We start from the raw sequence: 17,030 nt of genomic DNA, 5'->3' as shown, positions 1-17,030 counted from the left end.
AGCTTGAGTTTAAAGTGCAAAATGAAAGTGCTCACTCTTCCTGTCACCATGCCCTTGTCCACAACAGACTAGTCCATCCTTCTGTCATTTTTCCTTTCTAATTCATACTATCATCAATTTATTTATTGACACAGTCATTTCTAGCGCCTACTTGTTCTCTAATCTTTCCACAGAATCCCACAGAGGAATTGAATATAATCCTAACTGAGGGGCTGCAAGCCCTGCCCTTGCATGGTGCCTTGCCAGCAGTGGCAAGCCTGGCACTGCAGGGGTGCAGCCAGTCCCTCCCAGCACACAGGGACCACACCTGGGCAGGGACCCTGCATCAAACAGAGCCCACAGCCAGCAGGATTGACACAAAGGCTACAGACTAGAACTGAACTGCTTTCTTTCATTAGACAGTGCTGCTGTTACCTGCCTTAGCAGGCACGTGTTGAGCTGATCCTATGCTGGTGCACACCAGAATGTGCCAACACTAACAGCCTGAGCCCTAGACAGGCGCGTTTGCCTCCTATGTGCTCAAATATAAATGCATGTGCTTCTGTGTGCATCCCTGCACAGCACTGCTGGCAGGTCATTTGCAGGACAATGTGGGAAAAAAAGGAAGGAAAAGGATGTTCCTTCCCTCAGCTCTTTGTCTGGCTTTGAGATGGAGACACCTACTTCAGTCATTCAGCCAGACCACACAAGTGGCCAAGTCCCTTTCCCAGCACATTCCTCGAGGAACCTGGGGTCCATCCACATTCTAGTTGTGCCCCACAGCACAGTCAGTCACATCTCTGACACCAAGGGAGGTGTGGGTGCCACCAGGGCTGAAGCAAGAGCATGGAAACGCTGTACAGCTGCAGCAGATAACTGACTTCTTCTGCCCCTGCTTCTGTTGCCCATTGTGGACCATAGCTTGACTGTCTGCTATTCCCCATGGGGCACAGCATTTGGGACTGCCCCAGACAGAGGGAGCACAGCCCTGCACTGGTTTCAGGACAGCTGGGGCCTGGTGCAGAGAAGTGAGAAGAACCAAGGCAAGGGCAGAACAGACAGCAGGGTAATGGTGAGCAGCTGGTGCTCTGCTGGGGCCAGACAGCCCAGTCCCAGTGTCTGCATGAATATGGTTCTGCCTTCCCCTGAAGACACCACCTCACCCCTCCCTGCTGCTCCACACACACAGGACAAAGTCTGTGGGACTTAAAACCAAAGCCTTCCTACCATTCTCATCTCTCTCTTTAGTCTCCTCCAAATGTATTTTTTTCAATTCAAGTATCTTTTCCTCCACTTGCAAATCATGGCACTTCTCCTTTTAGCTCCTCTTTCCAGGTCTCAGACTTGTGTGATTGCTGTGGTTCAATTCTTCCTTGCACAGGGAATTAATTGAACGTAGGTGCTGCTAAGTGCTTACAGTATTGCACTTTCATCTCAGTGAAAGGAGCAGGACTTTGTAAAACAAACTGTGTCAGGCAATGTACCAGTCCTGATTAATTTTGTCAAGGTTTCTGCTCTGAGGCTGATACTGCCAGAGCTTGTTCTCAGGAGAGAATTACTAAATGTACTCACGTATACTCCTGAGAGGAGTGGAAGCATCCTGGATATAGTTCAAATTAACCTATTCTCCGCTGTGTGTGCCCAGGCTCATCACACAGCACCTTCTGGTGTGCAGGGAGATTGGGGCACGTTTCAAAGGCCCTGCCACAGACTCCTACTTGCCCTAAACTACCAGTGGGATTAGCAGGCACTAGGGAGAAGGGATTGCAGGATCAGGCTTCCAGGGACAAAGGCAGATATCTGCAAGGCACAAGAGACATCTCACCCAGAGACTGTGCCTGATTGCAGACACATCCTTGATCAGATCATACCACTCTACTTGGACCTACCTGTGGTCAGACAAAGGGATTCCCCCTTTGGAAACTCCAGTCCCCCCCCAGTTCTGTGACCAGATTAAACTGAAATGGTAACTTCATCTTTAGGACTTGCTTCAGAATGAAAACTTGCATTTACTTTTTTGTTTTGCTTTTGTTTTTGTTTTTGTTTGTTTGTTATTTTGAAACAAAGTACATTGAAGAGGACAAAAATAAGGAAGCCAAGATTATATGTTTTACATTTTCCAACAGAAAAAAAAAAGATCAGCACTGACATTATAGCATGAAACACTTCAATCCAAGAAAGCTGCAGTTTCTGGAAAAATATGATAGCCTCTGATTCTTTTTACCCTTTCTACCCTTGCCTCATTTAAACACATGTTCACAGCATGCTGCTGAATAAATATTGCTGAAGAAACCCCCTCCAGCCTGAGGACAGCTTTGCTGGGAGAAGCACACTGTCCCCATAGCTGCTCATATGTCAAAGATAAGTCAGAATTTGCCCCTGAAATGCACGATCCAAACAGGAAATGAGAAAAAGAGGATGAATGCAAAAAAAAGGAATGGCACAGGTAAAAGGTTCTGTCAGCAAGCAGTTGTCTCATGACCAGCCTCTGTTAAAAGACTTCTGCTGACCCAGACCTAATAATCTCCAGCATTTTCAGAGCATCACAGGGACCTACCCTGCCTAGAACCCTGGGCAGCATGCTCAGAGCTGGTACAGCCCCATCACCTCAGATGAAGAGCTGAGAGGCCATGGGTGCAGCCTGCTGCTGACAGAATGGAAGGGCACTGCCCAGGCCTGTGGGGCTGCTGAGGAATGGCTTTGGGTTGGTTCCAGATTGTGTGCACTGTTCTCACAGATAGCCACAGGCAGGAACACAGCAAACAGCCCAGGAGCCTCCTCAAAACCTGTCTTCATGCAGGTGGAGAGCTGGGTTGTCATTTATTTTTAGTATCATGCCAATTTCTTTAAGACTTTGGAAGGAAAATTTTCAAAGTTACACAAAACCTGGCTTCCCAGGCCTATCCATGATGCAGAGCACTGTGAAGCAGCTTTCCTAATTCAAAAGGAATTGCAAAATGAGAAATTAAGAAAGCATGGTGTGTGCTCTTGCCTCTGGCAAAAGCATCTTCCCCATGCTGCTCAACCAAAATTCTGCCAGCACTGCTGGCTGTGGCCATGGAAACAGTGGGTTTGAGCACGGGGACTCCCCTGGCTTTGTGCAGCTATGCCCATCCATATTAGCTGAAGATCTGTCTGTTGATTTATGGTGGAAGCGCTAACAAACCCTTAAATGTGGCACAGCAAATAACAGCATTATACCAGCACCATGGCATGAGAGGCAGAGGCTGTCTATTGCTCCCAAAGGATTTGTTTAAGGACAAGAACCATGATGAATACAGCCTGGGTGGTTCAATTACATGGGGACTCAATTACTTAAAACAAAGAAACTGGATGAAAAAAGTACGACAAAAATTCAAAATTATTTCACTGCTGGAGGTCACATATAACAGCCCTGTCATCCATAAATCTGGAAATCTCTAAGGCATGCTACTCCTGTGTTGAGAGATGACAATTAATTGGTATTTTACTTACCTCATCCATGCAAATTATGCAGGGAAAAATTCTAATTACTTCATGCTACATGTATATAAGGTCAAAGTGGGCCAGCTTTTGACGGGGTGTAAAATAGATTATGTTTATCCTTCACATGAGGGCCATGATCTTGCAGGAGTTACAGGGCTCTGGTCTCCCATTCATAGGGACCATGCTGGCACCAGTGAGGCTGTACCAGCAGCTCCTTCCTGAGGAGAGATGGAGTGGGCATGCACAACGTGGAAGCAAACACCACACTGGGTCAGGGAGAAATGCAAAGCACGTGCATGAGCAAGCTGCAATGGCACAAGAAGCAGTGGAGCTTACAATTGGCTGTAAGCAAACTGGCACCACAGGTTTTGTCTGAACAGGGTCCCTTACCCTCAAAAAAATGGTGACCCTGCTTTCCAGCAAGACCCTATATCTCTGGAAGGACTTTTATCAGAAGCAAGAATACAAGACATTTGGACAGTCTTGTTCTGGCTCTAAAGTTGACTAAGGACAAGCTGGGACACACATTCTGGCCACCCCAGGGATGCACAAACACTGCTCACCTTGCACTGATCTCTCAAGACAGGGGTGAACACTTACCCAGGAGTCCAGGGTTGGGAAACCTCCAGGAGTCGTTGTATGTAGAATACTGTGGGTGGCTGTATGGGCTCCCAGAAAACTCGCTCCCTAAGTTAAAGAGACAAAGAGACAATGAAAGGTAATTTGATTTGAGATGACAGTTACTACTCTGGGGCAAAGGGGCTTTCCAGTATGTGCTCTGCTCCACTGACCGCCACAGTAAAAGCACTGGTGGACACTGCCCTGAGGAAGGGGATTATGGAAGGCTAAATTATTAAGTAAATGGGTGCAGACTTCTTTTTATGTGTCTTCTTTGTGCTGCAGCCCAGGCCACCTGAACTTGCTGCAGGAACAAGGGATTGAAGAGGGATGGAGAAGCCTCTGAGCCACACTGATGCAGCTGGCCTTGGCCTCTCCAGCCCTGTGAAAAGCACAATGCAAGGACAGGGCTGTCCAGACACAGTCTCTGCTGCAGGAGAAGATGAACCCCCAGTTTCTAGATATTTGATATCCTTCACAGAGAACATGGTCATGGTCCCAGATATTTCTCCAACACTGTAACTCAAGGAGAGGGATGTTCACATGAGTTTTGGGTGGATTTGAATTTGGATGGATTTGAACCCTCCAGACAAAGGCAAAAAAAAAAAAAAGGCCTGAAAAACTATGGTTATTTATCTCCTCATCATCTCCCATTCTTCCCATCTGTTTGTTCTCTTCACATATCACCTGCTTCATACTTCAGCTGCAAGCTCTTCAGAACAGAGCCTTGCACCACGGGGCTCTGACCAGGCACCTCTGCCAGGCAAATACCAACGCTGGTGCTGCTTTATTAGGAAATGTTCCTTGAATTACACATTTCCTCCCCTCTCTCTTTCTTCCTCCTTCCCTTCTCCCTCTCCCACATGTAAATATACACAAGCACAGCACAGCTCAGTAGGAGAAAGAGCATGTTTCCTAAAGCAAGGTATGAGGGAAATGATGCTTGCCATGACCTTTTCCTGTCCTGGACTTTGGCATTGGCATAGCCACGACCCTACATCCTGCCATAACCCCACTGCTAGGCAGTGGACCCCCTGACACTGTGTCCTGAGCACCTCAGGGCTCAGCACCCCTGTCCCATACAACCCATAGACCCACCATGGAGACCAGATCTGGGTCCCTGGGCCAGTGAGTGGCCAAGGTTTAGGGCCATTTAGGGCACACTGGCCCCAGGGAAGAGGGGATGATGCTCTGGTCACCAAAACATAGGGTCTGGTCCAGACACTTGGTCTCCACATGCTTCTGCTTCAGTGAAAACAAGCTGCCTCTCCACCTGCTTTGCAGGATGAACAGACTGTGCTGACAGCAGGATCAGCCCATTGCTAGTCTGCTACAGGACGTCTCTGCCAGCATCTCTTCCTTGTTTTTCTTCTGCAGCCCTTCAGAGCCATGAGACTACACTTACCAGGATTACCTAGTGTCTCTCCCCAACACAGCTTCCGCAGAGAGAAGTTCCAAAGTGTGCAGCAGCAAGTGCTCAGCACACATTGCTGTGCCAACAAAAACTCTTCACAAGCTCAGAGCAGGTTTTCCTTATTTTTCTCTAAGGAATGGCATTAATTCACCACAAAAAATGGAGCTGTTTCAAACCTTTTTTCCAAGGGAAGTACACAGTACCTACTGCTCTTTTCTGCTCCTGTCCCTATGGATGATAGATGACTTCAATGCCTGAAGGGTACCTCTGTCAGAGTGCTCCTTCTAAAACAGTAAGGCACAGCAAAGTTGACAATGCCCAAAGAGATGTTAGGAGCCACTTGACATAGTGCAGCCACTGGCAAGAGCATCCCCATTGCCTTCCACCAGTCAGGGATCCATGTACCTCCTGCAGGATACAGCAGCCTCTCTCTGGGCCTTTCTGCCTCTGCACCACCACAGTAGAGGCTGTTGTTCCACCCAGAGTCCTCCCTGATTCTTCCCTGCTTCTATAGCCCCTGGGCTTCCAGCTCATCTCTGGCCCAGCCCTGAGTTTCTGGTGTTTGCCCAAGCCTGCAAAGCACTCTGTCACTGGGAGCTTCACTTGTGAGAGTGATGATGTTCCCCAGTCCTGAAGTCAAATTCTCCTGCCAATCTGTGGCACACAGAAATCCTTTCATCTGTGGGTGCCTCTTCTACAGGCTATCACACACTACCTTCCCCAGGAGCTGCACTTCTTCCTCTCCACAGGAAAGTGAGATTTTCAAAGGTTTAGTCCTGGTTTAGTTGCACAAAACAGCTAAGTTGTCTGACTGATGTGACATACAAAAGCAGATGGGGGCGAGTCTTGCTGCTACATCCTCCCTGAGAGCTGAGCAGTGCATGGACACAGGGACAGGACAGCAGGACAGACCTAGATCCCTGTTGTGGTCTGTTTGCACAGAGGGCACAGAAGAGCTTGTCCTGTCTTTTGTGCACCAGGAGCACCTTAGGCTTGAAATAAAGCTCCCAGTGAGCTCTTGCATGCCTGCTTCATCCCAAGGGGGAGCATTCTCCCCTTGAACTTACACGACACCTCATTTCCAGGTGTCGCAGCACTCTCTTCTCTCCCTTCATCCCTTCCTCCCTCCTTCCATCCCTCCCTCCCTCCCTTCTCCTATTCTCCTGGAGCTGCACAGACCTACTCCATGCTGATGCTGTGCATGCCATAGAGCGAGCAGCAGCACTTTCCAAACGTTTATCACTGCTGCAGCTGGGCTGTGGGTGGGAATGGGCTGACATTTCATTGTTTCATCCTCTCCTGTCTTGCCCTCCTCCCCCACCATCCCCACTGCCCTCCTCCCCACACTCACACACAGACACACATCGTGGACCCTCTCTGGGGGATGCTCCAGTGCCTGTCAGGCTGAGGCTTCCAATTCTCTGTTTTTTATGCCTCAGTGGTCAGGGTGTCAAGCTCCTGCAGTACAGACCAGCCAGAAGCTCGAGGAGTCACTGAGCACCATCAGCTCAGTGACAGTATTGCTTGCTTCTTAACATACTCTGCATATCCATCAGCCCTGCCGGGGGGAGGAGGGAAACTGGGGGGGAAGAGAGGAAGGAAGAGAGGAAGGAAGAGAGGAAGGAAGGAAGGGAGAGAGGAAGGAAGGGAGGAAGGGAGGAAGGGAGGAAGGGAGGAAGGGAGGAAGGAAGGGAGGAAGGAAGGGAGGAAGGGAGGGAGGAAGGGAGGGAGGAAGGAAGGAAGGAAGGAAGGAAGGAAGGAAGGAAGGAAGGAAGGAAGGAAGGAAGGAAGGAAGGAAGGAAGGAAGGAAGGAAGGAAGGAAGGAAGGAAGGAAGGAAGGAAGGAAGGAAGGAAGGAAGGAAGGAAGGAAGGAAGGAAGGAGGGAGAAAAGGGGAAGTGGGGGAGAAAACCTCAAACCCTGTTATTACCACCACAGGACTTGTGCAGACAAATAGTACAGCCATAAGGGAAACTAAGCTAGATGAATGAACACTGCCTGACTGCCTCACAAATTTCACCAGATATTCCAAGGTTCATCAACTACACTTTCTGACAGCACTTCTTAGCAGACAGCCCTCGCCCCGTTCCAAAACAAACACCACGGAGCAGCCATCCAAGGATGCACACGCGCAGCATGCCGCGCACGCTGACTGCTGCAGCACGAGGACAGGGTGGGAATCACACACGTCCCTCCCTCATGGGAAACAGTAAGCTTCCTCCTCACTAGTTCTCACCTTGCTGAAACACAAAGACACAAAACAAAGGGCTCCTGCCAGAGTTAGCTCACCTCTTTGCCACAAACCTGACTCTACACTCCACATATGGCTGTAGCCCAAAAAGGGGTCAGACCCTTCCACCACCCCTCCAAGAAGCAGAGGCTAGGAGTGGAAAGAACAAAGACTGATTCCCAATAGCACTGCTGCCACAAGCCAGTGGCAAGACCTGGGAGATGCATTCACCCAGAGACAGTGGGATAGAGATAGTCTGATGGTGGTGGACAGACCTCCACTTGCTGCAAAACAGTACTGTGCACTCCACAGTTTATTAGTCTTCTTGGTTTTAAGGTAACCTTTCTGAAGGTTTTCTCTCTGATTTGCAGAGAAACTGAAAAGCATGAGTGTAAAAATCTCAAGAAAGAAGGAAGAGACAAATTACAAAGTGTCACCATGTTTTCCGCACTACTGTGGCTTTAGGGAACTGCTGCTGCAGGGAATGGGAAGGATGCAGGCATGTCCAGGTACCAGTACTGGGCACGGGGCAGGGGGGGTAATGGAAAACTTCCTGCCCTGCAGAAAGGCAGAAGGATGTCAGAACACTACCAGCTGTGGCAGAGGCCGTGTGCAGCCAAGGTGTGGAAACTCCCCAGGATGGGAAAAGCCTGAGCACTGCTATTGCACTACACTATTCAACATGCAGAGCCCCTGGCTGCAGCCCTATGCAGCTCAGCAGTCTTGGGAGTGTGTGACAACACCAAAACAGAAGATTTGTCAAACATTATTGTCAAGCTGCTGGTACTTTTGGACTGAAATGCAGAATTTGAGCAAATAGTCTGCACAGCAGTTTCATATGTCGCTTCTAAGTATAATAGTCAAGTCCCAAAAGACCTCATGAGGCAGAAGCTCCAGAGCCAGTACAGCTCAACAGGAATGTTGGAGATCAGGATTTTTCTACTTTTTTTCTTCTTTCTCTCAGGGAATTTTCTCCCAGTGTGTTGCCTCACAGATGATATCTATGATATTTAAGAGACAAAAGATGTGGCTGGAAGGAGGAGGAGGGGGAAATGTGCAGTTTGCTGCTGGGGGCTTTCTCTCGGAAAGTGCAAATACTGCAAGATTTTGGCTAGTGGGGGAGGGATAGGGCTGGGCCTTAGTTCGTTTATTCATTCGCAGGATCAGAGGCGGGATGGCCGTGATCTTGCTGCTGCGGGGAGAACTTGCCACCACCACAGAGTTCTTTCCTTCACTGCTCCTCCTTACTTTCAAGGTAAGCCTTTGCTTGTGGGAGTGGAACTGGGACCTTTTCAGCTCTAGAAACGACCCTCACCATCTGCTCAGCTGCCTCAGGGGAACATCTGGGACTCCAGCCCCCTCCCCGCTCCAGAGGGAGCCTCTCCCAGCTACCACGGCTCAGCCCCACTGTTTTCTGCCACTTCGGGCTTTTCGCTACACTTTACCCAACACCCTGTGTCTGCCCGGACTCCTGCAGCTCCAGGCTTTGCCTCCCTCGATGTGCTCTCCTCTACTGTTCCAGCCTGAGGTTCCTGCTGCAGTCCCTTTCACCCCCAGAGGGGCACTGAGACCAGCTGGCCCCTGAGGCTGTAAAAGAAGCCCCTTTTCTCTTTCTCCCCCGGGCCCGCCCGCCGTCACCCTGTGGAGAGACGCGGCCGAGTGCGCGGCACAGCGCCCCCTGCAGGCGGAGAGGAATCACCGCACCCACCCGGCCGGGAGCCAGCAGCGCCCCCTGCAGGCTGTGCCCGGAACTGCTCCAAGGGCAAAGGGAAGGCTGAGGCTGGGTCTGTGGGTCTGCTTGTTCATTGGTGCTGATGTTGGTGTTTGTTCACCTTGTTTTATATATATTTTTTTTTTAATATACATTTTGTATAACAGTAAAGAACTGTTAATCCTTTTCCTGACAGCTCCGACATTTCAAAGTTATAATAATTTGGAGGATAGGAGGTTATATTTTCCATTCCAAGGGAGGTTTCCACCTCCTTGACAGGCACCTGTCTTTCAAATCAAGACAAAGAGTCAGTTATGTGCAGACAGACACAGGTCTGGACACTTTTTGCTGAGCTTTCTCAGACACCAAGTTTTTGCACAAGCATGTTGAACACCGAGAAGCCATCAGGAACAAGGGGGTGGATGTTTGTTATCCATGCAATGGTTATTAGTAATACAACATGCAGGTGATGCAATGCACCTTCCTCTCTGCCACAGCCATGTGACAGGTCCCAGCTGTCACCTAACAGGGAGAGAGACCATGACCTGGCAGCCATGCCACCCTTCCTGCCAGAACAGCTGCAGCCGCTGGTTTCTCCACTAGCGTCCACTGCTGAGCCTTTTTGTTAACCAGGCTTTGCGTTTAGGACAATGTGCTATTCAGCTCTTCCATTTGGCAAGAAATTAAAACAAACCAGCAGATATGGTATTGAATAAGCACAACTGCTTAAGAGACAAAGCAGAAGAGGGAACAAAACGTAGAGTTATGCCAGAGCAGCAACATCTTCAATACTCCTTCTGGGGGGTTTTGGATAAGGTAAAAAACAATCTGCTATATTTGTCCCTGTGTTGGTTTTCTGCAGACTAACCCATCTCCCTGTTAGTCCAAACTCCTGGTGCCTCTACCTTTCCCTTCCAATGAGAGATCTTACTGTAACTTTTTAAAATTAACATTCTCAAGACTTTTATTTGTTTTCTATCATTTTATTTTGAGGAAGTAATCACATGGATCATAAATTTCTTCAGCGAATTCCAATAACAATCATTACCCTGGTAAGCAAAGACATGCTTGACTGCGTGGGGAGCAGGCATAAGCACTACACTAAGCCACGTGTTCACACCCACACATCACTGGCTGACTCTGTGAGGCAGCAGCTATCCAAAGACAGCCTGGAAATCTGTTACATCAAAGTTCTGCCTGCCACAGGGACAGCCATTGCCTGAGCTGGAGGATATAAATCAAAGCAGAAGCTTCTTGTCACTCTGTGCCAACACCACCCCAGAGATAGTTTCATGATCCAGCAGCTCAGGCAGCATCCCTCAAAAAGTCAGAGGGACAAACAACTATGGGGACCCTGAAGGGCAGGAAAGGGGTCTGAGCACTCAGCAGAGAACAATAGGATGGTTTTCCCTCAGTAAAATGAACTTTCCTCTCCACACCAAGCCATTGCAGTTGCTCAGTGTGAGAGAGAATGAGGTTTGCAGTCTTGTCTGGGAAACTGCTGCCTCTGAAGCTCACAGGGCTCATTCTGATAGAAGTTTTCCCCATGAACAGGAGATCTGGGAAAAACCTTTCAGTTGATACTCCACAGCATATGAAAAAATGCTGGTTTACCTCACTAACATATTTGTGACAATTCAGACAAAATTCTTCTAGTGAGAGTCATGGATTTGGGTTTGGGTTTTTTAATTAGTTGTTTTCCAAACAAATATTTTTCTTTAAAATTCAGAGAAATACTACATTTTCAAATTTAATTCGGTGAGGTTAAAAAAAAGAAAATTTAGCCAAAAATCTCAATGTAAACTAACTGTACCTTTGAAAAGAAGAAAGAACTGTAGCTATGAAAAAAAGTCCACAGTCATTTTTGTTGTTGTTTTCTGTTTTGATTGAACTTTCTTCTAATTTCAACATTAATTAGCAAACAGCAGGATCAGAGATATACATTGCTCTAAGCTAAAAATATCAGCTTCATTTAACCTGGAGGAGTAGCAACCCAGGGCATGCCACAGGCTAACCACCAGGTCATCCGCCAGGTATTCTCCTGGTCCCTCACCTGCTTTTTGTGCAGAAGTCCCACAGGAGAAGGGAAAGGATCACCCTGCTTTCGGCTCTGCAGACTAAGCACACTTGGCTGCTAACTTGCCTGCTCTAGACCAAGCAGTCTATATGCTACAGAAGTGCCAAAAAATGGGGAAAGTTACCAAACTGCAGCCCTACTGTAACAAAGCAGGTATTTCAGAAACAGCATCACCCCTGGGAGGAAGCTGAGCAGGAAAATACACTGCATCTAGCAAAAGCCTTCCATGATCCACCCAATTTGTCTCAATGAAGATACCAGGGTCATAACCAGCTAACATCCAGGACAAGCTGGTGGGATTCATAGATGAATCTTTGAAGGGCAGGCTTGGAGAATTTTCTCAAGATTGTGTTACCATAAACTATGCCAGGAAGGATCTGGCAGCCTGGGGGCCAATACCCCCCTTTCAGATGCCACTCTTGTGCCCATTCCTGCCAGCAATGCATTTGCCACCACAAAGAGCTGTATCTCCACTCTGAGCACAGTGACACATGATGGCAGCCCCTGGAGCTCACATGGTGCTTGGGCTGGCATGGGCTGTGGTGAGAAGAACCTTTAATAAAAAGAAATGTTTTCCAAGTGGGCTGAAAAATGTCCTTTTGGAAAACCTCTTCAGTGAGCAGTTTCAAAGAAAGGAAGCTGCTTTTCAACACACCTGAGGTTCTCTGCATCAAAATGGGAACCTGCTCTCTTCATTGAACCTACACTTACATGGCATTGTATCCAGCAATCTGTTTATTTCCACAGGAAAAAAAGTGAAAAAAAGCATTAATAATGAAGAAGCAGAAATACTTTCTGTACAATTAATATCCCACCCCCAGGCTTTTCTATTCTGATGATGGAATTAAAAATAATAGATTTCATCAAAATAACAGCCCTCCCAAATAGTTTTCAAGTAAAACTTTTCTTACACAGAACAAAACTTTCACTTGTTGATCTTAAATTTTAAAAAGCCCTAAAAAACAGTGAGTGCTTAGAGCAGTAAGCCTTTTACCCATGTTCTTTCAATACAACACGACAAAACTGCATCAAACATTTCATCCACCTTCACCCAAGACAGAGTATCTGGAGCTGTGATGTGGTGCAACCGTCAGGCCAGCCCTGAGACACTGGCATTCACAGGATCCTAGGCAGTGCCACTAATCTATATTAATAATTAGACAGCATTCTGCATGTAGGAAGAGCTGCCAAAAAATGTTGCCACATTTTCCATTAATTACTGGGGCCAGTGGTATAAGCCGGACTCTGCTTTGGCCACTGAGCACCTGCAATACCCTCCTCAACAAATCTGAACAAAAAGAGGAATACTTTTGTTTGTTGGAGCTATTTTCTCTCCTAAAAGCAGGAGGAACAACCCACTTTTCTTTTTTCCCAAGAGGCTACAATATATACATATATATATAAATAAAAATACAAAACTATACAGTTCATGTTCACTTATCTACAGACACTATCACAGCAATCCAGCTGGATGCCATCTGGACAAATGCTGGGGCAAAACCCAGGGTCTGCTCCCATAGCAGGTGGGGTACTGCACACTGGAAAGGGGACCAGGCCAGTCCTGGGATGTCACGGACTGCCGCAGCAAGGGTGCACAGACAGAAATACACCCCACACAGAAGGATAGACACTCACACACACTAACAAAGACCTGCCAGTCTGGACTCAGAGATATGTGCATGCTCCTTACATAACACAGCCTTGTAAATCCACTGGCAAATCTGCTGAAAGTGGATCAACAGATCACTTATAATCATCTACGACCCCTCACACACTCACACTCACCAAAAGCACATCCAGCCCCTGTCTGTCCCATCTTGTAGTCATTGATTAACCCTTCAGAGAGCCGCTGAGGTGCAGCCATCCCCCAAATTTTCACACATGATTTCAAACTGAAATTAGCCCCTACTTTGTCTAATTGTTCCTGCACATCAGCCAAGGAGAATTTATCGCAGGTGTGCTTGGAAGACACTTGATCACATTCAGAGAGCGTGTCCCCAAAGTTCCCAGTCCCATCAAGACTGCCAATTAACTTCTAATGATGGTTGTATATAATTCTATGACCACAGAGTTTGGCCAGTCTTTCTCCCTTATTTTATCTTTACATTAGCCAACACTGGTCAAAGATGGAGTATTTCAGCAGTTCTGAGTGGGCTGTCATATTGTAAGAACACAGCAACATGCAGATTTTTGTAACACTACTGCATTTCCGAGAAGCTGCAAGGCGCAGAAATCCCATCAATGACTAATGAGTTGTGGGTTAAGGTGGACGTACCTTGCTGAGAAGTCACTGTAGTATTCTCGACCCGTGCTGCCTGCCATAAAATTTTAATGCTGCTTCTGACATATTTATGAAATACCTCACCTATTCTTTGCAGGATGACAAAAAGATTTACATCTGCAATTACTGCAAGCACATAGGTTTTAGCTGTGCACTTTAAACTTTTGTACACAAAGGTATTTAACTTTAATACAACAAAGGTAGGTGGTGCCACAGAGCAACCATATTGGAACTGCATAAGGAGAGATCTATTTCTCTATACTGGAGGACAATTGCCCAACTCATCTGAATGTAAGATGGCATTGCAATCAGCTGCAATGAGGGATTTGCCCCTTCCCTCTCTCAGCTGCCCCTGTGGAGTCATGTCCCCTCTCCACCAGCCACTGGCATGCAGACTCCTGGGATCCAGGAGGAACCAGCAGCAAGAAGCTGCACTGCCAACAGTGATACCAAGATCAGCAAGCCACGCCTGGCCATGTGCACAGCCTCAGTACCAGTGCTACCAGATTGGGACTGGGAACACACTGCTGCAGTGCTTGGAGCACCCTCCTTCATTTTCACTACAGTATGCCATTTGGATTGAAAGTTCTCACTTAATTTTGCTTTCTTTCTGTTACCTAATTTTTTATTTCTTTTGCGCTGATCACATTACAGTGAATTGCACTGCACTGCACTGCTATCTATTGTACTGTCCAAGTATTTTCACCTGTTTTGATAAAGTCTCAAGGAATCCAGAAAATCCTGGGAATATTTTATTATCAAAGTATTTAATTTCAATTTGTGCCATAGGCATCGGTTCTGAGAACTGCAGCTTACCACAGAGCAGATGTTCTATATTCAAACACTCCTAACTGCAAGCAAATCCTCTCCAGCAACAATTATAAAGAAGTCAGGCCTACCATCTCAGAATATAAGCCAGGGAAGTAGCAAAAAGACTGAATTCATAAACAACAGCCTGCAGGAGAACGGCTGCAAAGTCCCCCAAAACCTCTACAGGGGTCGTCTTCCCAAGGCAGAGGAGAGGAGCTGGGGATGCTTGGGCTCAGGATCTAGTCTGCAGCATTCCCTTGGACAAAAAGTGCTGAAAGCAGGAGACTTCCTTCTCATTGCAGGACAAATTCCTGACACCTTGAAGCACATGTTGAGCCCCAGTCACCCTGAGCTAGGCACATCTCTCAGCGCACACAGAAACTCAGGCTGGGGATGGCACATGAGAACCTCCTCTGAGACAAGAATGCCAGCAAGAGTGGGCTAGCCAGGAGGGAAGGAAACACATCATCCCATCCCTCACCACGTGGAAGCTCTGGACAACCGGGCTGTGGAGCTCAGGTGCAATGGGAACATCGGCTTTCCCCTCCCATCACTGTTCCCAGTGCCACGCTGTGTGTACGGCAGGAAAAGAGCAGTATGTCTCACTGCTGCTCGTGGACACAGCGGGCCATGAAGTGCTTTCCACTCTGCTTGCTTTGGGATCTCAGCATTTCCTCATTGTCAAACACAATTTGTCTGGAAACTGCCTGATGAATTTGATGGCTGGCCTGGCTGCTCCACACACCCCACATTAAGGTCATCTGATGCCTGAGCCACAGCTGGCAGCCCTGCAGATGCTGGGCACTTCTCACGGCTCAAAGCTCTGACAATTTGCTGTTCTCAACCACGACCTTTTTGTAATCTCCAATTTTTTTTAAACTCTGTGTGCTGATGTAACACAAAGGAGACACAAGCATGAAAAACAGAATGCTCAGAAATTATAATCTGTGTAGTGTGCTCCCACATGGATATTTGTCTCCTCTGAGAAACCACACTACGTGCAAGGTGGTTGAGTTCAGCCCAGCAAGTCCAGCTCTAGCTGTTTCTTCCTTGCTCATAGGCAACGCCTGTGTGAGGCTCAGAATCACAGAATAACAGGATGGCTTGGGTTGGACAGAACCTTGAAGTTCATGTAGTCCTAACACCTACATGGGGCTACACCAAGCACTATACCATTCCACTGTCCCAGGGTGCTCCAAGCCCTTCCAACCTGCCTTGGGCACCTCCAGGGATGGGGCAGCCACAGCTTCTCTGGCAACCTCTGCAATGTCTCACCACTGCCATAGCTCTGCTACACCAATCCAAACTGCAGCTTCCCAAAATCTGAGCTAATGTAGGTCTCATGGCTTTCTAATGACAGCTATCTTTTCCTCACTGTGTTTTCACCAAAGGACAGCTGTGTGTAATGAAGAAGAGCAAACAGGAGTGGACCCATGAAATGCAGAGGATGCACCCTTGGCATGCCACATCTGGCTGGACACCAAGCTGCCACAGCTGGCACATTGGGGGAGCATCCCCTGGGCAGCCATTGTCACTTTGAGAGACAGCTGAACAATGGTCTCTTAGCAAACCCTCTCTAAAGCTGCTCCTGCCTCTGCAAAGGAGGATTGCAGTGCCCCTGCTCCCTCTGCATACAGAGGGAGTGTCCTCAATGCCCAGAGGAGACCCTGGGAGTTGCCTGGGTAGGGACAAATTGATCCTGCATATGGCAAACTCTTTAAATCAGACCCATGTGCAGGTCCTACACAGCATATGACTGAGCTTTTAATGCACCATCTTTAAATTTCTGGCTCTAGATATTTTGGGGCAGTTCATTGTAATCCCAGCACAGGGGATCTCAAAATTACTGTATTGCAGAGAGCAGAAAAATGTTTAGTAACATAACCTCCCCTTAAAAGAAAAGAAACAAACCAGCAACAAAAGACTTACTAAATTCTCACTATTGCTTTTATAACCAGCAATCTTGCTTAAAGGTGGGCAGCACATCAGACTGTAACATGGAATAATCACTACCAGAGAACCATTCCCAGCTGCCAGCAGGGTCTCCCTGCAGGTACCTCAGGGAGGGAATGGTCCATGGTCCCTTCTGGGGATGCAGCACAGAGCCCTGTGCCCCCAGCTGCATGGCTGTCCTTCCCTCCCATCTTCAGAGCAGATATGGTGCAGCAGCACACCACTCCCCAGAGAACATCCTCTTCAGTGATGCTCCAAGAGCTTCATAGCCACAGAAAACCCGGGAGTCTTGGCTGCGGCTCCAGGAGAATTTACCACAAGCCCTGCTTTCCATCCCTCAACACTAAAAAACCCCGACCTCAACCAACACTCCTTGATGCAAAGAGAAGCTTAGCTTGAGCACTGGTATCTGAGCAGAGCATTCCCCTGCCCCCAGGGCAGCATCACTCGCTCTGGAGCCCCAAACCCTGGCAGCATCCTGGGGTGGAGCTCTG

The 17,030-nt window shown here is 47.8% G+C and overlaps 1 protein-coding gene across 2 annotated transcripts in view; it reads right to left on the bottom strand.

The window, feature by feature from the left end:
- Positions 1 to 17,030, bottom strand: part of PAX5 (paired box 5) — a 131,561-nt gene that overhangs the window by 10,046 nt on the left and 104,485 nt on the right. For both annotated transcript variants that reach the window (XM_056513029.1, XM_056513030.1), the window contains one exon: positions 4,045 to 4,131. In XM_056513029.1, the coding sequence (XP_056369004.1) occupies positions 4,045 to 4,131 (87 nt within the window). The remainder of the gene's footprint in view (positions 1 to 4,044; positions 4,132 to 17,030) is intronic.

Source organism: Oenanthe melanoleuca, chromosome Z, assembly GCF_029582105.1.
Source record: "Oenanthe melanoleuca isolate GR-GAL-2019-014 chromosome Z, OMel1.0, whole genome shotgun sequence".
Lineage (NCBI taxonomy): Eukaryota > Metazoa > Chordata > Aves > Passeriformes > Muscicapidae > Oenanthe > Oenanthe melanoleuca.
The sequence above is the reverse complement of the archived record's forward strand: the minus strand, read 5'-3'. Positions and strand labels throughout refer to the sequence as shown.